This window comes from Phacochoerus africanus, chromosome 1 (assembly GCF_016906955.1).
Source record: "Phacochoerus africanus isolate WHEZ1 chromosome 1, ROS_Pafr_v1, whole genome shotgun sequence".
NCBI lineage: Eukaryota > Metazoa > Chordata > Mammalia > Artiodactyla > Suidae > Phacochoerus > Phacochoerus africanus.
Genome location: NC_062544.1, coordinates 60,025,767 through 60,052,717, shown reverse-complemented (window position 1 = coordinate 60,052,717; position 26,951 = coordinate 60,025,767). Strand labels below are relative to the sequence as shown.

The 26,951-nt window shown below is 41.1% G+C and overlaps 1 protein-coding gene across 2 annotated transcripts; it reads right to left on the bottom strand.

Moving 5' to 3' along the window:
* Nucleotides 1-1,398: 1,398 nt before the first annotated feature.
* On the bottom strand, nt 1,399-26,951 carry C1QTNF3 (C1q and TNF related 3). Of its 2 annotated transcripts, none has more exons than XM_047767377.1 (6): nt 26,436-26,951; nt 20,499-20,610; nt 18,160-18,314; nt 12,844-12,973; nt 4,464-4,563; nt 1,399-2,408 (listed from the first exon to the last, which is right to left on the bottom strand). In XM_047767377.1, the coding sequence occupies exons 1-6, from the start codon at nt 26,736-26,738 to the stop codon at nt 2,249-2,251; spliced, it is 960 nt and encodes a 319-aa protein (XP_047623333.1). In that variant the 5' UTR covers nt 26,739-26,951; the 3' UTR covers nt 1,399-2,248. The 2 variants fall into 2 exon arrangements, with proteins under 2 accessions (XP_047623333.1, XP_047623342.1); XM_047767386.1 differs by having other exon boundaries at nt 26,655-26,949.

Sequence of the window (26,951 nt, the reverse complement as noted above, 5' to 3'; positions counted from 1 at the left end):
GAAGTTAGAACAGTGGAATAACTGAGAAGTAGTTTTTTGCAGACAGTGACCCCGCTCTGTGTCTACCTCATGGATTGTACAGCTGTTTGCTGTTTACATCATCTGCATGGAAATATTTTAATTTTATGTGAACAAACCATAGTAACTTACAATTGTTTGACTATTCAACTTTATTAAGAACATTATAAAACAGTACATTTAACAAAGGTAGGTTTATTTCCGTCTAATGTATATTACATTTTTCTTGCCTCAGTTTTATCTAAAGCCACGCCAATATCTTATTCCAAGGCACTTTGCTAGTAATGTATGCTCTTTAGATACTAAATTTCATTTGGGCAACATGCAACATTCAGATATCTACTGGTAATGCACTCCTAGGAAAGCTATGATGTTTGGTAAGTAAACTTCAACCCCAAGACCATGGTAGGGTGAGGGAGGGAGAGTATACACAAAATCACAAAAATATTAGCAGTCAAGCACATTCTGGCTAATATCCATTCACTTTAAAATAGCATTGCATGTAGATTCAGGAAGAGTTCCAAAATATTTGTAGATCAAAAGGTAAGGGTCAAAGACTGACCTGAATGTGAAACATGCTAAATTAGCTAAAAAGGGCAGCCCTAATTCATTCTCTCCATTTCTAGCTATGGAGAGTAATCAATACAAGTAAAAGCACCATAGTTAAAGAGCTTTTGTGGAAATTCAAATTGTAACCAATAAATTAAGGGCTCCTTATTTCTAAGGGAATTCATTATGTGATATGTATTAGATGGAACCTCTCTAGTGCATTTTAAATACTGATTCAAAATTAGGATAAATGCATATTCCAATGATTCTTTGCATAAACCAATTTTGGATACTATCATCAGAATTTACAGCACATTCTCATGAATATCATCTTGGCTAATTTAATCCTTTGAGAACTGATTTTTGGGAAGGGATAGGCAAAACTTAAGCAGCACAGCTTCTCTGTGAATATTGACTAAACATGGCAATTAAAGAAGTTACAGCATTTTTTAATTTTAAGAACTACTAAGTGATTTTATTATATGTCTTCCAAGTGGAATGCCCTTATATTCTAGTTTGATGGTATATAATTGAGTTTACAGCTCCTTAAACACGACATGTCAGTGTGTAAAGCATATTAGGATAATTTCTAAACTGGCAGAAAAAAAGGTGATTATGGGAGTTCCTGTTGTGGCTCAGCAGGTTAAGAACCCAACTAGTATCCATGAGGATGCAGGTTTGTTTCCTGACTTTGCTCAGTGGGTTAAGGATCCTGTATTGCTGTAAGTTGCAGTGTAGGTTGCAGATGCAGCTTGGATCTGGCATTGCTGTGGCTGTGGCTGTGATTGGCAGCTGCATCTTCCATTTGACCCCCTAGCCTGAGAGCTTCCATATGCCGCACATGTGGCCCTAAAAAGAAAAAAAAAAAGTGATATAATATCTCTACTATATGGACTTACACTTATCTCAAGGCAGAGTCAAGAAAGCTCTATTTTAATATAAGAAATGCAATAGAAAAGAGCCAATCTGATAAGCCAGAACTGGTCAAACAAATTCTGGATCACAGGAAAACTCTATTTCAAAAAATATAAGCCATTAGAAGTCAAGATTTAATTATAGCTGTCCTTATAAAAAAGGAGTTAATTATTTGTGAGCATAGTGAATACTTTTGCTATCTAAAACCTATCTGGAATTACTAAAATATATCTGTACTTTGTTCATGAATATTGACCCACTGGATCAAAGTGTTACTTCCCTGTCTAGGCTTTATAGATACTGCTGGTAGCTTGGTCTAGGCAAATACCCCTATTCTTTCCCTGGACCCATCATACCCACTGCATCCTGTTCTCTGAAATGTTAAAATGATGAACCCCAAACCTCAGGGGTTCCTGAAAGCTGCTATTATGGCAGCTGAAACACTTTGCAAATGACTTCTCTGATGGGAACAATTATTTCCAACCTGCATCAAGAAGGGAATTCTCTTTTAGGTACCTAGGAGGGAGTGATAAAAGTGGCTGGGTATATCAGTTAAGGTCACTTGGAAGACTGGTTTTGTGGTTTACTCTTCTGAGCCCCTGAGTCATCCCACATTATTGATGTACCTGTAGTGTGATTAAAAAGTAACCGATAAAAACAATTTAAATACAGCATGTAGAACCATCAACTCTAAAGTCCCTTAGGTCACGACAATAACAGCTCAGCTCTAAGTCTTCCCCAAAATGGAGTTTGTCTAGTCATACATTTACTTAGTTTCAAAGAGCAGGAAGCCTGCAAATGTGGAGAAGCGCTGGTGGTCCCCATGAAGAGCGCCATTGCCCATTCTCAGCCAAACCTCATCCCCTTTGGCCAGCTTCAGCACTGCATGGTTGCTGGATGTATCGGATTTCCCCTTTGTCTCATAGCTAGAAAGAAAAAAAGGCACCAACTACTTAGTCTTTGCAGTGAACAGCCAACTCTTCACCAACATTTCTCCTTCCCTCTCTCCCGGAGAGTATAGTCCTGGAAATATATTCTCGAAATGGCATGTGAACAGAAATGACAGATGTCACTTACAGGACTGGCCAATACAACTTACACTATCAACCCTCTTTGCTCCTTCCTTTTTATGACATGTGAACTGTCAATGACAATGACCAGAATGACCTTGGAACGCACCTGTTGAAGCCTGCATGCTTGAAGACTATTCCATAAGAAGAAAAGGAATCTCTGTTATGGTCAAGCCACCAAATGAATGTTATAGCAGTTCAGTCCACCCTAACTAATTCAGAATTTGGTTCTAGAGAACGGCGCTGCCATAACCCAAACTGCAACACATGTTGCACTGGCTCATGGTCAGGCATAGAGCTGTGAGGAAACAAATACTGTAGGCTTGAATCTGGGAGATCCCTGTTACACTGCAGCAAAATATTTAGGAAAACGTGATGACCTGGAATAGAATGCCTGATGCGTAAACATTTCCACAAGCTTGTTGTTCTTTCCTCTTTCTGACCACAGCAATGACAGTGACCAGTGAGAATCTGGGAGTCAGTTTTACAGATTGCAAACATGCTTTCACCAGACCCACATCTCTCGAAAACCAGGCAGGGCAACCCTCCTTCCAACCTCCACATGATCCTTTCCCCCCACGCTTTCTGCCCTATCCCCCCCAGTGTGGAACTAGCCAAGAAAAATAGAGTTGTAGTGTGTTTGAACCACAACATTTTTGGGCCTGTTTGTTGCAATAGTTTGACCTAATTCATCACTTTCACTTTTCACTTTTCGAATACATTGTCTTCATAAAGGCTAGTTTCCAAAAGAAAATTTGGAAATCCGACAAGTCATCAAAAATAACCGAGAAAATAAATCAAAAGTTTTTCAGAGTTCTCGCCAGCCATGTATTTAATTATGGGAAAGGTGTTGGTTTTCTGCCTCCTGCCTACATCTTAAGCTTGCATCAGAGCAAATACAAATATTTACTTTTGTTTTAAATTTTATGGCCGCACTTGTTGGCATATAGAAGTTCCCAGTCCAGGGACTGAATCCGGGACCCAGCTGCCTCCTAGGCATTGCAGGTGTGGCAATGCTGGATCCTTTAACCCACTGAACTGAGCCAGGGATCAAACCCACACTCCGCAGTGATCCCAGCCGCTGCAGTTAGATTCTTAACCCATTGTACCATGGCAGGAACTCCTTTTATTTATTTATTTATTTATTTATTTATTTATTTTTTATTATTATTTGTCTTTTTGCCTTTTCTGGGGCTGCTCCTGCAGCATATGGAGGTTCCCAGGCTAGGGGTCCAATTGGAGCTGTAGCCACAGGCCTATGCCACAGCCACAGCAACGCAGGATCCATGCTGCGTCTGCAACCTATACCACAGCTCACGGCAATGCCGGATCCTTAACCCACTGAGCAAGGCCAGGGATCGAACCCGCAACCTCATGGTTCCTAGTCAGATTCATTAACCACTGAGTCACAACAGGAACTCCAGGAACTCCTTTTAAATGATTTTTTTTTCCAAGGAGCCTTAGGGGCAGGTTACTAAGGTAAACATCAACGTTACAGCACAGCCTAAAGAGGGAGACCAACTCCAAACTCGTAACCTGCCAGCTCAGGAGATGATAGAGAAGACCATCAAGAGGGCTAAACTCTAGGCAAAGGGGGCGGAGAGTAGGAAAGAAGAGGAAAAGTCTAAGAGAAAAGAAAGAATGAGTTAAGCAAAGAACACAAATGATTAGTTATGGAGAGTGTTTCTAGTAATTAGTTCAAGGTCTTGTATCAACCTGCTTATGCTCAAGTTCATCATATTTACTGCTTGCCAAATAGTTTATAACCTGGCCATATATTGTTGTATGGGGCTCTCAATGACAATAAGATTCATGGCAGTCTCTGCTGATTCTTATATACTTCCCTGGCACTAGCCATCCTTTGACCAAATCATGGCAGCCTGGCTGCTTATGACAGGAAAGACCACTCACCTGTACATGCTGAAGACCGTATTGCCATTGTGCATGAGGTATACATATACTTCCTCGACATCCTCATGCTTCATCATGCTGAAGGTGAAGAAATACACACCTGAAAAAGGCAGATATTTATCCACATTTATGTTAATACTATACATTGAGAACCAGGGGATAGCAGGGAGTGGTGTCATATGACTTGACACTTCTGTTGTTGGGGTTCTATGTAGTATGTGGGTTCTTCTTGGCTCTTATTGGGGTGAGTGTCCCTTTATCTGCTCTCACCTTCAAAGTGCTTTAAATTTTTTTTGAGACTTTCTCCGTGTGTAGAGCACATGTCCCTAACCAGAACACAGAATCTTTAAAGGAAGGATTTGCTTCTATCTCACACCTCTCCTTGCCCCTGACAAAGTGCTTAAACTGAAGTATGTGCTATTTCCAGGTTTAGATAAACTATCGTCAGCAACTCCCTCAGGACTCATGTGGTCAAAGGAGAGGGCCTTGCGTGGATACACACATAGCCTTTTGTGGCCTAACAAAAAGTGTAACATTGTACTTGTCCCAAATGTTAGCCAAAGACAAGGAAGTGCTATAGCACAGATAACTATTTATCAGTTCCGACAGCTCCAGAATTTTCTCATGTTATTCATTGTAAGTGGGTGCAATTATGTACAATACATAAATTCAACTTTGACGCAGGAGCATGAAGCTGCTACGAAAAATATGAACCCTTTTCATTTAAAGAAGACTAACATGGAGTTCCCCTTGTGGCTCAGCAGATTAAGAACCTGACTTAGTCTCCATGAGGATGTGAGTCTGAGCCCCAGCCTTGCTCAGTGGGTTAAGGATCCAGTGCTGCTGCATGCTGAGGCATAAGTCACACATGCGGATCACATCCCGCATTGCTATGGCTGTGGTGTAGGCTAGCACCTTCGGCTGCGATTTGACCCCTAGCCCAGGAATTTCCATATGGTGAGGTGTGGCCCTAAAATAGGAGAAAAAAAAAAAAAGACCAACATATTTTTTAAGATGTTAGTTTTCTTGTAAGAGTCTAGGGCTCCTAATTTAGAGTAACTTTATATACCTGATACACTTTAAATGCTAGTGTAGAAAATACCTTCACTAAAAGATGAAGATGAGTGAAAAGGAAAATCTTCCAAAATGCAAATGATCTTGGTTTTGAGAGTGCATTTTGGAAAGACGAAAGAATGCAATCATTGACATTTGAAAATCATCTACATTTTTCAACTAATGGCCTTGTCTTTGTCTGTTCGAGCCACACTAACAAAACAGCAGACCGAGAAGCTTATAAACAACAACAATTTATATCTCACAGTTCTGGAGGCTGGAATACCAAGACCAGGTGAAGGCCCTCTACCAGGTCACAGACTTCTGGTTGTAGTCTCACAGGGCAGAAGAGCCTAGGGAGCTCTGTGGGGCCTCTTCTGTGAGGGCACTAAGCCCATTCATGAGAGCTGGTCATGACCTAATCACCTTCCTCCTCATACCCATCCTTGGGCATGAGGTTTTCAACATGCAAATCGAGGTGGGGGTGGGGTAGTACAAACAATCAGACCATAGTAGGCTTTATAAAAGAAAAGCCCAGCAACATCTTAAAAAAAAAAAAAAAAAAAAAAGCACCACACACAGTCCTATGCTGTTTTCCAAAGGTTCAATCAAGGAAAATTGAAGCCATAAAGCTACCATGTTGATCCATCTGTCTCCGAGTCAAGTTGAACCAAATAAAGATGCATGATTATGCTTAAATAAGCACCAGGCTTGCATATGCACTGTGCTGGGAATAAAGGGTATGGTATAAAAATAAGTCATGTCCATTCGTATGCCTAAAGAGTGGTCCACAAATGAAAAGCAAAGCATGTAAAAATTAGAGACTCAAAGAAAGAGGTTTATATGTGCTTGATTTTTTACATTTTTCAAAGCTTCTTATTACATACACACACAACAATTTTCAATGCCTCAAGAAGACAGAGTGGGAATCAAAATGACAGAAAAAGATACTAGTTTTCCAGGAAAAAAAAAAAATGATGACTACTATTTAAAAAATGATGCAGAAGTATTTAGAAAGACTAAGAAACCAGATGGTGAATAAATGAAATGACTAGAATTGGAAATGCAGAAGTGCATCTATATTATATCCACACCTGGCTTTCCTCTGTAAAAGAAGCTACCGGAACCAGAGGCAACACATTCGCACTATGGTTTTCAGGTCGTTGTATAATTGCAAACATCAGCCTTCTCTGGCCCACCACTCCCAAAGTTGAAAAGTACAAAATGGTCATTTTACAATCTATTGGATGATGTTTAACCAGTAAAGTAGAAGTCAAATGATGGTTGCTATTGTTTGAATGAGTCCAACCCAGGAGAATTCTAAAGGAGAAACTAAATCTTCAAACTTCAATTATAAGGCCATTGAAAGCAATGGAACCATTCATTGGGCATATCTACGCACTTATGCAATCTTTGGCATAGAGAGTATTTAACAAAATAGTTATAAGAAACTATAGCATAAACCATCAGAGCAGAAAATCACATAAGAAGCTGATTAAAGTGTGATGAAAGATTGCTTCCGTCACTTCATACATCAGTTTATTTCTGACTTGAGCTGGGTAAAAAAATAAATCGTCACACATTAAAAGCACTTGTGACAGGAGTTCCCATCGTGGCTCAGTGGTTAACGAATCTGACTAGGAACCATGAGGTTGCGGGTTCGATCCCTGGCCTTGCTCAGTGGGTTAAGGATCCGGCATTGCCGTGAGCTGTGGTGTAGGTTGCAGACATGGCTTGGATCCCGCGTTGCTGTGTCTCTGGCTTAGGCCGATGGCTACAGCTCCAATTTGACCCCTAGCCTGGGAATCTCCATATGCCACAGGAGTGGCCAAAGAAATGGCAAAAAGACAAAAATGAAATAAAATAAAATAATTTAATAAATAAAAGCACTTGTGACAAATCTAACATGGCCACTGTATCCACTGACATTTTTTCTTTTCCTTCTCTGTACCATATACAGAGACAAGGAAAGTTGAAAAAACAAAACAAAATACCAAAAAGTGTCCATTCTCTGAAAAACTAAGAAAACAGAAAAAAATCAATAAACTTAAGATACCAGTCAGGGCTGTCACAAGTAACTGGTGGCAGGTAGAGTCACAGGGAGGCAATATAGAGATAACGAACCCAACTAGGATCCTTGAGGATTTGGGTTAGATCCCTGGCGTTGCTCAGTGGGTTAAGGATCTGGCATTGTTGTGAGCTGTGGTGTAGATTGCAGGCATGGTTTGGATCTGGTGGTGTTGTGGCTGTGGTGTAGGCCAGCAGCTGTAGCTCCAATTAGACCTCTAGCCTGAGAACTTCCATATGCTGCAAGTGCAGCCCTAAATAAAAAAACAAAAACAAAAAACTGCCAATAGATGAAGAATATTCACCAGGAAGTAATGTTCATCATGTGGTAGATGAAAAACATAGCCAAAGATTCCATCATGAGCCAAAGATTCCATCCATAAAATACATTAATGAAGCCAATCCCTCTATGAAAGAACATTATAAAATAGAATGCAGAAGAAACTTGTAGAAATGACCAGACCAAGAGGAGGAAATGAAAATTGGGATATCATGACTAATGGAAAAACATAGAAAAAGGAAGAAAAAAAAAAGCATCACAACAACAAGACAGAAGACATTGGAAGAGGCAAAAAGGAAAATAACCCCTCAGAAGATGCAATTAAGCATATGCAGTACAGAGATGGAAAAAGCAAACAACGTGAAATAGAAACAAAGAGCACTAGAAGACTAGAGGAAATAATATACAGAAGACAAAGAAAAGTTTAAAAATAAAGCAAAATCAGAGTGATTCGAAAAGTTAACCAGCGGTTTACTAAGGCATAGGGGGAAGGTGTTAAGGGAGGCTTGTGAGTGGTCTATCCCACAGGGGAGGAGTATTTTATCACTGACATTGTTTGGAACTGCTGGTCTATGATGATAATAAAGATCCAGCTAACTTTTAATTAGTTTATTACTGTTTTTAAATATTCTATAGCCAATGTACCCTTTTAATGCCTGATTTCCTAACACAAGTCAGACTCTTTCCAGTGTCACCTCATCTTGGTACAACCATAAGAAAAACATTATTTATATTTATATTTTAAAATATAATTCAAAGAAATTTTCCTGGACAAAAAGGAGGCTTCCACATACCTACTGAAGGACACAGCTGGAAAATTTGACCCAGAATGATTAACACCACTTGCAGAAAAATCACTGGACTTTGAAGATAAAGAATTGTTGGGTAGGCTAGTAGAAAGATTAAGTCACTGATAAGAGGAAAAAAACTCAGACTTATTTCAGAGCTCTCCAGACCAAATGCCAGATGCCAGATAACAGGACCAGGAAAAAAAAAAAAAAAAAGTGTAGGTCAAGGGTTTAATTTGCAGCCATGGTTATAACAAAGAGTTTAGAACATGTGAGGTCAGGGAATATTGATGTCATAAGCTTTCTTGAGAAAATAACTTAAGGGAAAAGATGTCCTTAAGCTAATAAAGAGATGTCTGAGAACTTTGGCAAAATGACTAATAATAAACATTGAATATATTTAAGTCAAGGATAAGTCCAAATCAGAGGAGGGACTAATGTTGACAAACTAAAATGTAACTGTTTTGTACTTTGACAGTGTATAAATGAATCAACCACCAAAAATCAAGATGTAAGAGAGACGGTGGAAGACAGAATAAACCCAATGATTGGCTTATTTGTAATATTTGGGAGATAGGTAAATAGGTAGATAGATAGATAGACAGACAGATTACAGTGATATTTGTTATATCATTAAAGGTCACAAATGAAGCAATCTAAATGACTTAAATCATTCTTAAAATACAAACACTAAGAAATAGAACATTTCTGCCTAACATTGGGCAATGACGGAGAGAAAGAAGAAGGCAAGACCTCACATGAGGTCTAAGAACAACATGTAGGTATAAATATAAAGGTAGACAAATGGCCAATCCTTCCCAAGTATGAGAAAATCTACCAATGCCTGCTGTATAGCACAGGAAACCATATCCAATCACTTGTGATAGAACATGATGGAAGATAATGAGAAAAATAATGTGTATGTGTATGCCTGGATCACCTTGCTGTACAGTAGAAATTGACAGAACATTGTAAATCAGTCATACTTTAATTTTTAAAAATGTTTAAATAAAATAAAATTAGGACTTTAAAAAAGATACCAATAAGAACAGCAAAAACAAAGTGAAAGAATTTGAAAATAACTGTAAAAACAGGAGTTCCCGTCGTGGTGCAGTGGTTAACAAATCCAACTAGTAACCATGAGGTTCCAGGTTCGATCCCTGGCCTCGCTCAGTGGGTTAGGGATCCAGTGTTGCGTGAGCTGTGGTGTGGGTTGCAGACACGGCTTAGATCTGGCGTTGCTGTGGCTGTGGTGTAAGTCAGCAGCTACAGCTCGAATTTGACCCCTAACCTGGGAACCACCATGTGCCGTGGGTACAGCCCTCAAAAAAAAAAAAAAAAAAAAAAGACAAAAAAACCCTATAAAAACAAAAATCATTACAAAATAATATTACAGTACAAGAAAGTGCTCAATTTACCCAAGAAAAATATAGAATAATGGGTCTCACAAATAGAAAATGGCAAGAGGATAGATTTTAATCTAAATGTATCAATAGTCACATTGAGTGAATAATCTAAACCCTCCAGTTAAAGGATAGAGATTGTCAAATTGGATTAAAAAGCAAGACCAGTTTAAAAAAAAAACAAAAACAAACCACAAGACCAACTCTATGCTGCCTATAAGAAAACCACTTTAAATTTAAAGACAAAGGTTAAAGTAAAAGTATAGAAAAATATGTCATGCAAACACTATCCAAAAGAAAGTTGGAGAAGCCATAACATATGAAACAAAGTAGACTTCAGAAATATTATCAAGGATAAAAGAAATATTACATGATGATAAAGGGTCAACTCACCCCAATAGTCTAAATGTCTCTTAACTCATGAATGAATAAACAAACTGTAAATATATCCACTCAATGGAATACTACATAGCAAGAAAAAGGAACACACTATTGATTCGTACAGAAATATGGGTAAATGGTAAATGAATTTTGCTAAGTAAAAGAGACTTAACATTGTACAATACCAAAAAACCTGTATATTGTACAATTCCATTATATGACATTCTGAAACTCTAGGGATGGAAAACCAGTAAGTCACTGTCAGGGGTTGACTACAAAGAGATAGCACAGAGAATCTGGGGAATGAAAGAGCTGCTCAGTTTGAGACTGTGGTGGTGGAGACATTTCTATGCACTTGTGAAAACCCATAGAACTATACATCACAAGGAATAAATTTTGCTACATGAAGAATTTTAAAAACTCAACTACAATATCAGGAAAACTCAAGATGAATCACAAATTAACATTTTTTATTACAAATGAAAGAAGTAGTGGAACTGAAGGTCATGGGGACGGGGGAAGAATATGAGAGTGTTTTGACAGGATACTGCAAAAATAAAAAGAATTGTACACAAAGAATACACTCTAGTTGGTAAATTTGTTTCTTGTGAGACCTGGACTTTTGCAATTTTGTAACTACTTTATTTGTGCAATAAGGTTCAACAAATAAGTAAATATATCATAGATGAAGAGAGCCAGGTGGCTCATTGTCAAAGAAAGAAGTTAAAAATTAACAAAGGGGATGTCAGGATGAACACAGTGGTGCTGGATTTGAGTCAGATGTATCAGAATGAACTTAAATTTTTTTGTTTTTTACATACTAAATAGATAGATAGATAGATAGATAGATAGATAGATAGATAAGAAAATATAGATGCACATATACATGGTGGATTGGTACACATCTATGTGTCCTAGTTCTGTCCACTCATAGGACCTAAAAGAAGTGACATCCTAAGAGCAGTGAGTACATCTAGCACACACATCTCAGTTTCTAAATATTATTCTCCAGTAAAAGAAACCAGTGCTTCTTGGAAAGTTGGGTATTTCCAAAGCTGGGATGGGAAAATACCATGTGACCCTGAAACAGCTTGTGGCGCTAGAAAGTAAAAAAGTTGTGGGGGACTGAATAATGACCCCCGTGTATGCCTAGGTTCCAACAACCCCAGGATCTCTGCTTACATGGCAAAAGGGACTTTGCAGGCAGGATTAAGCTCAGGGTCTGGAGCTGGAGAGATTATCCTGGATTATCCAGGTGGGTCCAAGGTAATCACATTGTCTTTCTCAAGAGCCAGGGAGGTCAGAATCTGAGAGGACAAAGTGATGTAACAACTGGAGCAACAGAGGTGGTCAATAAACAAGGAATGGTGGCAGCCTCTAAAAGCAGGAAGAGGCAAGACCCCAGAGCTTCTAGAGGAACCAGTACTGCCCATATGAGTTCTGTTTGTTTGTTTGTCTTTTTAGGACCACACCGGTGGCATATGGAAGTTCCCAGGCTAGGGGTCTAATTGGAGCTGCAGCTGCTGGCTTACACCAGAGCCACAGCAATGCCAGATCCGAGTCGACTCTGGGACTTACACCACAGCTCATGGCAGTGCTGGATCCTTAACTCACTGAGCAAGGCCAGGGATGGAACCCACAACCTCATGGTTCCTAGTCAGATTCATTTCTGCTGCCCCACGACAGGAAATCCCCCATATGTTGACTTTAGCCTCCTTGGACTGATTTTGAACTAATGACCTCCAGAAATGCAAGAGAATAATTTCATGTGGTTTTAAGCTTAGTTCGTGGTAATTTGTTACTGTAGCAATAGGAAATGAATACAGAAGTGCTCAAAAAAAATTTTTAATACTTTTTCTTTTAAGGATCAGGCAGGCCTTCCTTGGGGTAGCAGCAGGGAGAGGGAATGAACTCAGTTATGACACAGTGGAACAGTGAGAATATGATCTGAGGGCTTTTCAAGTCAGAGGTAATTATGCCCCCTTAGGGAATTTTTGGTGCATTTCAAAGCAGAATAAACCTAGTAGTCATGATTATCATTTTTAAAACTGTTTTTGGTGAGTTCCCTGGTATCCTAGCAGGTTAAGGATCCAGTGTTGTCATTGCAGCAGCTTGGATCAATGCTGCAGTAAGGGTTCGATCCCTGGCCTGGGAACTTCTGCATGCTGCAGGCGTGGCCAAAACAAAAAAAAACCAAAAAATTGTTCTTGTTTTTTCAGATTCTCATTCACTTACTTTGAAATCCAACAGGGGAAAAAAAATAATTTTATACACATATATCCTTCCCTCTCTCTCTCCCTCCCTCCCTCCCAACATCCATCCATCCTTCCTTCCCTCCCTCCTCCAATCCCTTCCTTCTTTCTTGATTACTAGATTAAGTCAGTGACTCATTTATTTTTACCTCTTACCTGATACTGGGGCCCCAAATCTCCCAGTCATGACATCAAAGAAGTTTCCAATGTTGGTTTCAACACTGCTGAAGATAATCCCACTGTTCTGATTGCTGAAGTGAGTGGCCAGAGAAGCCATGAATGCAATCTAAGGAAAGAGATGGCAGTTAATTAAAAGGCAACTTATTTCTTAGAGAAATAAGGTTTTGATACAAGGAAGTTTCTTTCAACCATATTCGGAACAGCAAGATTGGAAATAATTTAAATACTAATCTATGGAGGAAGAATTAAATAAATCACGGTAATGTCTAACATTGTTTTGCTATGCACCCATTAAAACGATAGTACATAGCAGCAGTTCTGAATATGTGTTTCAATGAACATTAGATGTTAAAGTGCTTCTTGAGGTAATCAAATTCTATTATCAAATAGTACTGGAACATTTGGATGAAATCTTCTCCTTATAGCTATTAAATGCCCATCAGCATACTAAAGAAGCTGAGAAGTCCTGCAGCCAAACAACTTTTTAATTTTGTTTACCTTGTTGTTATTTTGTCCTTAAAAGACACCTGGGATATTATGATTTATAATAAGTTTATATTTAGTATTCGTTCCCAGTTCTGGCACAGAACTCCTAAAATCTTTGGAATTTCCAAAGTGTTGAGGGCGGCAAAGTATCTTTTGTTATGTTAATGAAGTGACGCTGGGGAAAGCACCTCAGGAGGGTTTGGCTGCCCTCGGAGTCAACAAGGTGATTAGAGTTTTAAATCAGCCCTCCTTCCACTCCCCATCCTCCCTCACACACACACACCTCTGTGGATGAGAAAAGGGCTGGATGTTGAATCTATCATCAGCGGCCAGTGATTTAATCACCCTTGCCTATGTGATGAAGCTTCCATAATAACCAAGGACAGGTTTGGGAGAGCTTCCCGTTTGATGAACACATGGGGATTTGGGGACAGTGGTGCTCTCAGAGAGAGCCTGGACACCCCACGCCCCCTTCCCCATACCTTACCCAATGCATCTCTTCCCTCTGGCAATTCCTGAGTTATATCCTTTTATAAGCAATTGGCCAGCTACGAAGTAAACAGTTTCTTCTGAGTTCTGTGAGTCACCTTAGGAAATTAATCAAACCCAAGGAAGGGGTCCTTGGAACCTTCAACCTACAGCCAGGCAGTCAGAAGTACAGGTGACAACCTAGACTTGAGGTCATGTCTAAAGTGTGGGGGGGGGTGGTTGAGGCAGTCCCACAGGACTGAGCTTTAAACTGTGGGATCTGTTGTTCCCTTCAGGTAAGTACTGTCAAAATTGAAGGACGGACATCCAGCTAGTATGGAAGAATTGCTTAGTGGTGTGGGAACAGTGCATACGTGGAAATTGTACCACTATTGGAGAGTCACATTTGAAAGTCACGTTCCAGTCCCCGGTCCAAACTGAGTGTGAATTAGAGCAACAGGTTCTTTAACTTGCTGGGATTATCTGTCTTGAATGAATGAGAGTTTTAAGGGATAAGGGTGAGAGAGGATAGAGATCAAATAATGTGAAGTTCTGGAAGATTCAGGGGAGGGCAGGGAGGCAGGCCTGGTAGAGTTAACACAGAAAGGATTTGGGCAGACAGAGGGACTGCATGAGGGCAACCAATGCAGAAGGATAAAGAAGGAGTGAATGTATCTTTTTGAATCAAAGTTTGGTCCAGATACATGCCCAGGAGTGGGATTGTTGGATCATATGGTAGTTCTATATTTAGTTTACTATTCAGAAGCCAAGACGTGGAAATAGCCTAAACGTCCATCAACAGATGAATGGATTAAGAAGATGTGGCACCTATATACAATGGAATACTACACAGCCATGAAAAGAACAAAATAATGTCATTTGCAGCAACGTGGATGGAACTAGAGACTCTCATACTAGGCAAAGTAAGTCAGAAAGAGACAGACAATACCATATGACATCACTTATAAGTGGAACCTAAAATATGGCACAAATGAACCTATCTACAGAACAGAAATAGACCCAAAGACATGGAGAGCAGACTTGTGGTTGGCCAAGGGGGATAGGGAGGGAGTAGGATGGAATGGGAGTTTGGAGTTAATAGATGCAAACTATTACATTTAGAATGGATAAGCAATGAGGTCCTGCTATAGAGCACCGGGAACTATATCCAATCATTTGCATTGGAGTGTGGTGGAGGATAATATGAGAAAAAGAATGTATGTGTGTAGGGGGCTGGGTCACTTTGTTGTATAGCAGAATTTGACAGAACATTGTAAGTCGACTATAATAAAAATTTTTTTTAATAAAGAAGGAGTGACATCAGAGGAGAGATTTAGAAATAAAGCTGAAGGGGTCAGAAGTCACCCTCCTTTACAATCTGCCTAAGACCAGCCTTCACTCCTCTGAATATGCCTCCTTAAAAATATGGGAAAGTAGTTCTCCCAAGCGATTACACTGTGGTTTTAGGGTTTAAAAAGCTGATGGAGCAAATATAATAATTGCCCAAGTGGTCTCCATTAAACTGGCTACTCCCCTTGGCCAGGGTCTAACCATTCACAGAATTGGGTTAATGTCATGCTTTAAGGATGTGTATCATCCATCTTATTAGGTACCTATAACCTGGGCAGTGGCCTCTGTCTCCTTATCTTTGTAAATTTATACTGGCACAGGGATCCTGGTTTGCTAAAATTATTAAACAGCATTGGTTAAAAAGTCACAGTACCACAAAAGTAGGTAAAGTAACACACAAGACCTCTTAGTTGATCCTTAAAAACACTTAAAAATAATGAAATTTATCCAAGGACAAACAACTACCACATGTACCCAAATAAAGGGCAAAATTTCCCCCCACTGATCTTTCAGATGAGTTGCTATACACTCTAGTGCCTTAAAAGTTTCTCCTGTTACAGTACTGTCCACAAAAATGTTAATCAATAATCAATCTAGGAATTCTCTGGTGGCTCAGAAGGTTAAGAATCTTGTGTATTCACTGCTGTGGCTCCGGTGGGTGCTGTGGTGTGGGTTCAATCCCTGGCCTGGGAACTCTCAGCCAAAGAAAAAAAAAATTAATAAAGAAACAGGAAAGTTTTATTCAAGCCAACCTGAGGACCGTAGCCTGGGAGACAGGCTTTCAGGAAGCTCTGAGGACTGTTGGGGAGAGCTAGGGGACGAGGTCTGTGCACATGTGCTTTGGGAAAGGGGTACATGCAGCCAAGCACACAGCTTGGTAGAAGGTGACTGCTAGTCACAAGGAACACGTGTCTTAGTTAAGGGTTTCGGTGCTTTTCTAAGTAGGGGAAGACACGAGAAACTAAGTTCATCACCTTTTCTCCCCCAAAGATCTAACTCTCTGAGGACCAGTTCTGACTGGTGTCCCAGAGCACAAACTGCCTTCTCCCAATCTCCACCTTGAACTCCTTTCAGGGTGTTCTGTAGGTCCTCGGCTGCAGTGGCTGATTCTTTGAGAACTGGATGGTGGGCAACATTCTTTATTTTACAATCTCCTCCCTTTTGGTCATAATTTTGACCCAGGTTTGGGACCAGTTTGTCCCACTGCACCAGGAATGCTCATGCCCAGGTCAGTGAGGATTTCCTTGATAAGCCAGGTGATGACTGGATTAGGCCCTTCAGCAGCAGCCTAAGGCCTCTGGACCACCTGTCTCCTGAGTCTGTTATGGTCCAGGAAGTGGTTCCCTCTTGTTGCTTCTTCCCACGTCTAGAGTTACACTGTTACAATCGCTGAGCTTACAGAACCCTGTATTTGGTCAATTGTTTCAAGCCGCTCAATTATTATTATTATTATTATTTGGCCACACCTGGTGTGCAGAAGCTCCTGGGCCAGGGATTAAATCCAAGCCACAGCAGTGACAATGCCGAGTCCTTAACTGCTAGGCCACCAGGGAATGTCTAGTCATCATTATTTTTATGGGAGGCTCAGTCGCACATTTGGTAACACAAGAACCAATAATCTCGTAAAATAGGCAGAATACCTGTAATATAGCTAGTAATATAAATAAGGCTATAAGTAATGTTTTCTTCTAAGGAGTTACATGTCTGGCCCCAAAAGAAGAAAAACTAATCTTTACGGTTGAACAGGCATGTGCACCTCTGAGAAGGTTGTTTAATGCATAGTGCACACTAGAGGGGAGGGAGGAGGCCTAAATGGGCAGAGAAAAATATAGTCCTTGCCTTGCCTTCAAAGGTAAATTTATTTCATCCGTATGTTCTCTAAATTACATAATTTTAACAAGTTCTGTTTCAGGAAGACATACCAGCCAGAAACAAACAATAAAAAAGGCTAGTTTTGGGAGTTCCTGTTGTGGCGCAAGGGAAACAACTCCAACTAGTATCCATGAGGATGCAGATTCAATTCCTGGCCTCGCTCAGTGGGTTAAGGATCCGGCGTTGCCATGAGCTGTGGTGTAGGTCACAGATGCAGCTCGGATCTGGCATTGCTGTGGCTGTGGCGTAGGTCAGCAGCTGCAGCTCTGATTCAACCCCTGGCCTGGGAACTTCCATATGCCGCACCTACAGCCTAAAAAAACAAAAACGCTAGTTTTCATAGGAGTCCGTTGGAAGGATCCACTTTAAACATAGTAGCCAACAAAATAAATAACCCAGATTTAGTAAATTTCTTGGTGACTCCACCTCACATTTGTAAGTTTTAGGTATTACAGGAATTTTGAAGATCACTTAAAAGAAAAATAAAGAATAGATAAATGGGTACCCGGGCTTGAGATAAAATGGACAATGACAGCTTCATAAATGAATTTAAAAAAACTTTAAGTGACAGTGAATATGGTCTGGTCTGGAAATCTATAGGTGGATGATTTAAAATAAAACTTTTTTTAGTGATAAAGTATATATTGATGAGAAAAAGTTTAAATAAAAATCAATGCTACAAAATCTGGTTTGATAGTGATATTTGTATATTAATATCCATATATGTGATTTAAATAAGTGAATGTAACAAAATTAATAAATAAATAGGATGGTCAAATGTCTCCTTAATAGTATTTCATGTATCTAAAAGTTTACATATTTGAGTTGCCAAAACCTTTTTTATTGAACATATTTTCTCATTTGGAAAATGGAGATTAGTTGATATTCAAGGTTGCTTTGTATTTGGCCTAACGAGGGCATTGCATTTCACCTTTCATGTATTTTTCTTCTTCCTAAGAATGATTTCAAAGCACTTTGACACCAAAGGTCTTAGGCAGACACCCTGTGGTGGAGATGAACAAACTGAGATAGGTTTACTCAACATTGACGATGAAGAAGCACTCAAGCCTCCCAATTCCTGGCCCCTGATGGTCACCTGGAGACAGAGACTTTTACCTGCAATTCTGGTGGAATCCCCGGGTAGCCCTTCTCTCCTTTGGGGCCATGCTGCCCCCGCTCCCCTCGTGGCCCCAGGTCACCTTTGTCTCCTTTCTCACCTTTGGCCCCTTCGTGGCCAGTGGCTCCGTTATTGCCATTGTTTCCATGGTTTCCTTGAACAACCAGACATCATCACATGAGAAAGCCCAGTCATTCATACTCACCAGCTATTTTTATACAAATGCAGCCCCTTTCTTCAAAAAGGCACAAACTCCATCATAAATGGGGACCATTTGAAACAAGCCCAAACCCAGCATCATCAAATGGGAGCTCTTTTAAATGGAAACCAAAAACAGCCTTCGATACTCATAAGGCTCCTGGCTCCAAGGACTGTTTTTCCTATAAAACAAGACTCGGATGAAAAATTGTATAGAAGGCTGGTTATCAAAGGACCCTTTATAATAGCAAAGATTAGAAACCACGTAAATGTCCACCAATTCTGAAAGGGCTAAATTTAAAAAGGTATATTCCATTAAATGATGTTATATGGTCACAAAAAAAAGGATGCTGAAGAAAAATATTTAAATAACATTTAATAATATGATATACTTAGATTAAAACAGTTATGACTCAATAGAGATAGCATGATACTATGTATATATACACACACACACATATACATATATAATGTGTACATGTTTTATTCAAAGGGGAAAAAGACTAGAATAAATTATGTAAAATATTTGCAGTGGTTTATTTTTTTCTAAATGAATGAAACACAAGCCATTTTTGTGTCATTCCATACACTTTCCCTTTTCTTGAAACTTCCTACAAAGAACACAAACCGCTTTTATAACTGAAGGAAAAGTAAAAGCATTGGTAAAAAATGATCACAATAATCTTGAAAGCAATACTTGGATAATGATTTCAATGCTACATTTTGCTAAGAGAGAATTCCTACACATCTCCCTTTGTTTTTAGACTTGTTGAATTCTAGGCCCTTTTGCTGTTTATTTTGCATGTACCACCTCTGGTCAGGTTTCTTAAAAGGCTTGCAATTTTTCCAAATTGATGAGCTTTGATTGTGTTTACAGGTTAATGTGCTATGACAAAACTGTTTCAAACGGGAAACATAGCCAAGGCTAGCATGTCCTATGACCTCAGAAGACCTAAGATTTTATTTTTTTAATTTATTTTGGCTGCACCTGAGGCATATAGAAGTTCCCAGGCTAAGGATCAAATCCAAGCTGCAACTGGGACCTATGTCATAGCTCCAGCAATGCCAGATCCTTAACCCACTGTGATGGGTCAGGGATCAAACCCATGACTCAGCAGCAACCAGAGCCATCGCAGATATGATGCTAGATCCTTAACCCACCCCACCACAGTGAGAACTCCCAGAGGATTTTTTAAAGGGTCTGAATATCCCCTAATCACCACACCTGCTGCCTGCTGGCTTTCATGTTCAGTGATATAGATTCCAAGCTGGAAATCATTATTTGACCCCTAACGGAGCACTTGCTCATTCTCAGTTTGGTTCCATTTGAGAAGCCACTCAAAAGTATCTTTAAAAATTAAACCTCATGATAATAAGTTGAGAAGAAGTTCTAACCCCAAAACTGACCTAGAGACAAGACAGTCAGCTAAACCCCCAGAGAGATTTGGAAGTCTGGCAACAGGGGAGACCTAGGCTGCCCTTTCCGTGGCTGACCACGATACTGGCAAGCTCCCCAGAGGCTCCATGCCTAGGGCACCACTGAGTAGAATAGAGATGGCTGATTAGTGGGTCCAGAGGGACAGTATGTCTGGTGCCACCACATGGTGCTGGAGCCCAAAAATGTCCCCACGAGTACAAGAGAAGTGTGAACATACCCTGAGGTTAGGGGAAGAAAAACTTAGCTGGACCTAGAATCAGACAGAAGGATGCATAGCTCCTTGAAAGGGACAATGAGGATGACTGTAACCCAGATCAGCAAACTCTCTTCCCCAATCTTACGTGGCAAATCCCTGAAAAGCTAGATCTGCCATGCCCTACGGAGCACGAGGTGGTAGAAACACTGAAGCAGAGTATGAACCTGTTTAGGTTTCAGACTCCAAGCTGGTGAAGGGCCTCCTAGCCTGTAAACTGGTCCCTATTGCCTGAGGGATTCTGCTAGTGGAATGGATAATAAATACTAGTGTATACAGTTTCATCTCAGTAACTCAATAAACCCAGTTTTCTACCCAACTCTTTTGGATTTTCCATGCAAATGCTTCGGATCATATGCAAATGACCCCCAAATCACTGAGGTTTGCCCCTGGCTCCTGTTTTGGCACAGTCTGCATTAGACAGGGAACAGCACCTCTCTCAGCCTTACCTGGAATGCCAGGGGGGCCGGGGGGTCCAGGGGGGCCTTGGTAGCCTCGGAAGCTGTAGTCTCCATGGCAACACTTGCTGCAGTCTGGGGGCAGTCCTCCAGTTTGTGGAGACTTTAAAAAGATATAAAGAGAAGCTTCAGAGAAAGGTACATGTGCATAATTATGACTTCTGCATGTCCTCTGGCCTGGTCCCCCAGGTAAGTTTAATTTCAAGCAGCCCACAACAACATCAGAAAACAAGGCATGCGGTGGGTATGTCAACGACAAAGGAAGCAGCTAAGGTGGGGTGATGATCAGAAGGCAAAGGAAACAGGACAGTGGCTAGAAGAACAGGCTCCTTGGAAAGTGTGAGGGGGGATGGAAGATGAGGCAGGGCTTCTGAAAGCATGTTCCTGGTGCTACCAGTGACAGGAAAAGAAGACGCTCCATCAGAAGTTGACTTGGAGGCATCCTCTTTCCTTCCCAACTGCCAGCAGTGCCAGATGTAGTTAGATTAAGTCGATGACCCTCAAATGATAAAAATAATCAACTTTGAATACAGGTATTAAGACCACCCATATTCATGATCCTGGGTTCAGAGTTCTTAGAAAGTCTGAATTAAAACATTAGCTTTTCAAACCACCAATAAATTGCCTTAGGAAATTAATGAAAATATTAATGTATCCAATAAGTTCTTATTAATTATCTGTATTTTGAAACAATTTTACTTCCTTTTTTAACTCCCAGCTTTAACATGCTGTTCTGTTTCATATTCCACTTGAAAACTTAAAGTGATTATCACATATTTGAACCAAGATTTAAAGAGTACTTAATGGACACAAAGTATATTTAAATATGACACTGGGTTAAATGCTTCTTTATTCAAAGATAATTTTCTGAAATCTGTGCTACGGTCAAGGAGCTAGAGATTTGGCAGAAGTTGATTGGCAGAAGAGTTAGGATTTCTTATAAAATTTGGAATCTCTTCTAAATTGGCAACTTGCCTTTTAATCATAGCATACAAAAGACTTGTGGAAACTTTCCCAGACACCAAATATAATTCGATGGGTTTTTTTGAAAACAGCATATTTTTGCTAAAGGATTCTTTATTTTTTTTTGTCTTTTTTTTTGTGTGTGTCTTTTTAGAGTCACACCCAAGTCATGTGGAACTTCCCAGGCTAGGGGTCGAATTGGAGCTATAGCTGCCAGCCTACACCACAGCCACAGCAAAGCTGGATTCCAGCCTCGTCTGCAACCTACACCACAGCTCTCGGCAACCCCGGATCCTTAATCCACTGAGCGAGGCCAGGGATCAAACCCACATCCTCATGGATACTAGTCAGGTTTATTACCACTGAGCCACAATGGGAACTCCAAGGGCTTATTTTCTAAAAGGAAGGGAGAGGGAAGGAGGAAGGGAGAGAGGAAGGGAGAGAGAGAGAAAGGTAAAGAAGGAGGAAGAAGTCATTTAAAATTCAAGTTTTCTCTATCATTAGAAATCCAAGCAGAGCAATGGATCGAGGCTTCCCATTGCTGCACCTCTAGACTTTACTTTTGTTTTTATTTTTTGGCCACATCCACAGCATATGGAAGTTCCCAGTCAAGATCGAGTCTGAGCCTTAGCCTCGACCTATGCCACAGGTGTGGCAATGCCTGATCCTTAACCTACTGTACCAAGGCAAAGGAACGTCTCCTTTTTTAAAATCAAAAATAAGCTTAGACTTTTTCCTTACACTCATTCCTTTTTCCTAAAGATTCCCACCTAGCTAGAAAGAAAAAAAAAATGCAGAATAGCATCCGTGGTCCAAGCCTTCTGCTGTAACATCTCAGAGCCCAATCTTAAGTGACCAGGAGCTAGGATTTGGAGGGAACTCAGAGTCTAGGACAGTCCCCCAAACCCAACCCTGGAGAGATATGAGGGTCTCTCAAAACCTTTTCTAAAACTGGTAGAGGAAAAGAAAGTCAGTGAAAACAGTCAGTCTGAGATGAGATTTTAGACCTTTGGAAAGTCAGACACCACAGTACTGCTCCACCTTGTAATCCAAAGATGCAATCTGAGCAGGAATTACTCTGTAATTTCCTGGTATGATTTTGCTAATATGAAATACTGCTTTTTAAGCTCCAAGAAATCCTAGGCTCTGCCAATAATGGATTTTAGGGAAGGAGAAGGGAGGGGAAAAAGGGAAAATCTTGAGGTGGAACCATTTGTCTAAAAATAGAATTGAAAAACGGAGAAGCTAAGAAGTCAGAAAGAGAACTGGACTGGAACCAGCCCATCTCAGTTCTGTGTGAAGTCACTCCCCCAGACATCATTTTTCTTGTCTACTAAATTAGAGGTTTGGGTAAGATGGTCATGAATTTTTCTCTCCAGATCTATAATGCAGACAAAGATACTGAAGTCTTTTCCAAAGCCTCAAGTGGTGGCTTAGAAAGACTGGTTTTAAGTCGAGTGTCTGGGCATGGGATGTCAGCACCAGGAGAAGCGGCTGGTCAGCACCAGAGCTAATTCGGGGTGCATGCCCAAGCCACTCAGGGGCATTTCAAGAGTATCAAAGTGCCACAAAACAGTGAGAGACTCTGGTCACTAAGTGTCTGGACACTTCCTAAGAACCTGCCTACAATATTTCGCGACATGGTCCTCCCTCTGGTCTCGTCTTCCAAGTTCGGTCACATGGAAGAATGTCTCTGAGCCTTAGAAGAGGCTGGAGGGGATGTGTTCATTGAGACATTTTCATCCAGGTAAGGGAGAGTCACATACCAGATAGTTCTGTACCCCACCCTCTTAAGTTTATCAACTCCTTTCCCAAAATTAGGTCAAGATTGAACACCAAGTTCATGCAGATGGGCAGCATGCAGGGAAGGAGGTCCCCAAGAGAAGTTCCGTCCATTTTGTAGATGGAGGTCCAGGGGCAGCTATGAGAATGGAGCTCTGCTATTGGTAAGTAACTTTTTTTTTTGTTTGTTTGTTTGTTTGTTTTTTTTGGCTTTTCTAGGGCCACTCCTATGGCATATGGAGATTCCTAGACTAGGGGTGGAATCAGAGCCATAGCCACCGGCCTACGCCAGAGCCACAGCAACGCAGGATCCGAGCCACATCTTCGACCTACACCACAGCTCATGGCAACACCAGATCCTTAACCCACTGAGCAAGGCCACGGATCGAACCTGCAACCTCATGGTTCCTAGTTGGATTCTTTAACCACTGAGCCACGACGGGAACTCCTATTGGTAAGTGACTTTAACTTAAGAAAGAGGGAAGAGAAAGAAGGTGAAAGGAAGTGAAAGAAAGAGAGAGAGAGAGAGAGAGAGAGAGAGAGACGTGTCCAAGAAGAGGAGGGGAGCTTGATAAAGGTGAGCGAGGAAGAGCAACAGAGAAGACAATGCCCCAGAAAAGAGAGCACAGGTCTGCGTACCCCCACCTCTATACCTCTCTGTGCAAACCCTAAGGCCAGAGTCAACTTTCTGGAACACAAACCCAATCAACTGCCTGTCCTGCTATGCACAAGCACACAAAACTTTTGCAAGGAAAATAAGGTCTGGGCTTCCTAGCTGGCCCACAGAATGCTCCAGGCAGCATTAAAATCAATGGTGTCTTCCTCCCGATCCAGATGCTCCAGCCATACCCGCTCTTCATGGCTCTCGATGTGGCACATATTTATTTTCTTTTTTCCTGTGAATAGCCATGCTTTTTGTCTCATCTCTTGAGAGGCGGCTCAGTGGCCACCATCACTCTGACCCTCTTCTCCCAACAGCCTTTTGTGCATTAACTTTGTTCATCACATGGTATTAATTATCTGCACATTTAGAGCCCTTCAGAACTGTTCAGAGAGAAAACTTTGGGTGTATTTCTCCTCATCCTAAAACTTGACTCACAGTGAAAGCACAGGAAATGATTGTCGAAGGAATGAATGAGGAAAAAGGAAGATTAAAAGATTAAAAGAGGTGGGGAAAGTGAGGAAAAAAGGAAGAAGGAAGTACAGTCCTAAGTTCAACATGGGTCTCCAGAGCCATTGGCATGGTGTTGTATTGAAACCTCTAAGAACATCAGTGGCTAAAACGCCTCAGTATCTCCTATTGGGGGCTGGTTTGGAAATACTTCAGGAAGCCAAGGGAGTTTGAAAGTCCCCTTGGTTTCAAAAAGCCTGACAAAAAAATTTCAAAATTAAATAAATAAATAAATAAATAAATAAATAAAAAACAATCCAGAAAGTGGCTCCTTAGCCCTCTCATCTGATTTTAACATGCTAGATGCCTAGGGACACTAGAAGGTAGGGTAGAATAGAAATGTAATTTGAATTTCAGTGGCCTGCTGGGTGTTGGCTGCCAAAAAAATAACGACCAGTGACAGCCTGCATCTGCCTTCTGCTGCCTCTGGGGGCTCACACTGCTGCAGCCAGGAAGGGTCCAGCAAAGAGCCCACGGAAGGTCCAGATCAAGGCTCGGACAAAAATGCAAATATCTTTACCACTGAGACTAACACAAATTAGCAGGAATCACTCTTAAGATGGGCAGATGAAAGGACAATCCCAAAAGGGGGCTTTCAAAAACAGGGTTGTATTAGAGGTTATCACTTCTTCTGAGGTTCCGAAAAGGAAAGAATTTTTCTTTTTTTGATTTGGCCCCACAGAAGGATTTGGGCCACTGCATCTGTGGTCAAGTGACAAGTCCCAGGTTTGTGCCACGTCTAGAGCTGAGTCTGTGTGTGATCTTGGTTGATCATGTTACCTGTCTCAACCCAAACTTTCATCTGTGGTAGGAGGGGCTTAGATTTCAACTGTATGGACTCTTTCAGGGCCTGTTCAATGCATAGAAGCAGTTGATTTTTGTCATAAAACGGATTTGTTCAGAGACTGTATAATTCAGAGAAACCCCCCTCGCCCCCCTCATCTGATATCAGCATGCTGGATACCTAGAAGGCAAATCAAAATCTACTTCCTCCTTACGTTGTACACCTGAAATTAACATAATGTTATATGACAATGAACCTCAATTTAACATTTTTAAATAGAAATAATAGTGTACTTAAAAACACGTTTCTTCCTGTTCTTAACATTTTCAGTTGAGTTTCATCAATTTGCCATTCACTACACTGAAACCTTAACTCACTCCCATACTACCCTGAAAGAGTTAAAGATGTTCCCTTAGATGCTGAGCTCACACTCCAAGAAATAAATCAAGTCCTCTGTGATCCTCAGGCATTAAATCCTGATTAAATCAGGCTTGATTTTTAAAGACAGTCTTTTTTAAAATTTTAACTCTTTGGTCTTTTTTTAAACAGGGTGACCGTAGAGGATTAGTAACCTAGACTGCCATAAATCAAATAACCAAGCCTGGCATGAAAAGTCACAGCACGCTTGCAAATCAAAAGAAAAAATTCAAAGGGCAGCTTCTCCCTGCTGGAAGGAATTAGGCAAGTCCAACTTTCTTGTGATCTGCAAATGATTATCTCCAGCGATCCATCTGTCTGCAAAGGTCAGCTCTCCTCCTTTCCCCACAAACAGAGCAAGAAAGAAATCGAGTCATAGCAGTGCAGGCAGCTGGCAGCCCCTGTTCCCCTTTACTTCTTTTTTTGGGAGGTGGGTGAGGGTGCCATGCTTGCAGTATGGAAGTGCAAGTTCCCCGGGCCAGGGATCCAACTGGAGCCACAGCAGTGACACCCCGGATCCTTAACTGGAAGCCACCAGGGAACACCCCCTGTTCCCCTTTCTGATGGGACAGTTTTGGCCTCTTATCTCAATACATCCCTGCTACCTCTGCTGATTTTCTAACAGAGACCAAGCAGCAAACTTAGTACCCCCAGAGCCACCCAGACAGAGACCCACAAGCAGCTCAGCAAGCTTCTGGAAAGCATCGATCCTTGGATCAGAGCTGGAAGGAAAAAAAAAAGAGAGAGAGAGAGCAAGAACAACACAACTCATAAGCTTTGACAGTAATCCTTAGAAGAGAATTCTGAGTACCTGGCCCCAGAATGGGGTGATCTGGGCTAGGTCATCTACCTCGGGGTGCGGTAGCTCATCGGCTTTCAGGGATTTTAGGTCTGCAGAAGTGTTATTATCCACAGTCCCAGTTCTAGCATGGCTCCGCTCTCTCACTTTCTCCCTCCTGGAGCCGCTACGGCCAGTCTGCTGATGGCTTTGCACTATTCTTGCCACCACTTTATTAGCTCTTCCGCTCACCTCCATGTATTCATCTTGACACAGGCAAAAAGGGAGGAAAAGCAAAGCCAGCAGGTGCCAACAGACGAGCTGCCTCCCCAGCATGGTTCTCAAAAGAGCCACAGAGCCTCCCCGAGGCAGACGGCTGGGACTCCGGGCGCCGTGGTCTCTTCCGGCAAGTGCCAGGGCTGGAGAGGAGGGCGGCTGCCGGTCGGGGCGGTTTTATACTTCGCTGTGTAATAAATAAGGCTGCCGGCCTGCCAGAGGGAGAGCGGTCCTCCTCCGCGGGCAGAACGGCCCCCATTCATCACTTTCCCA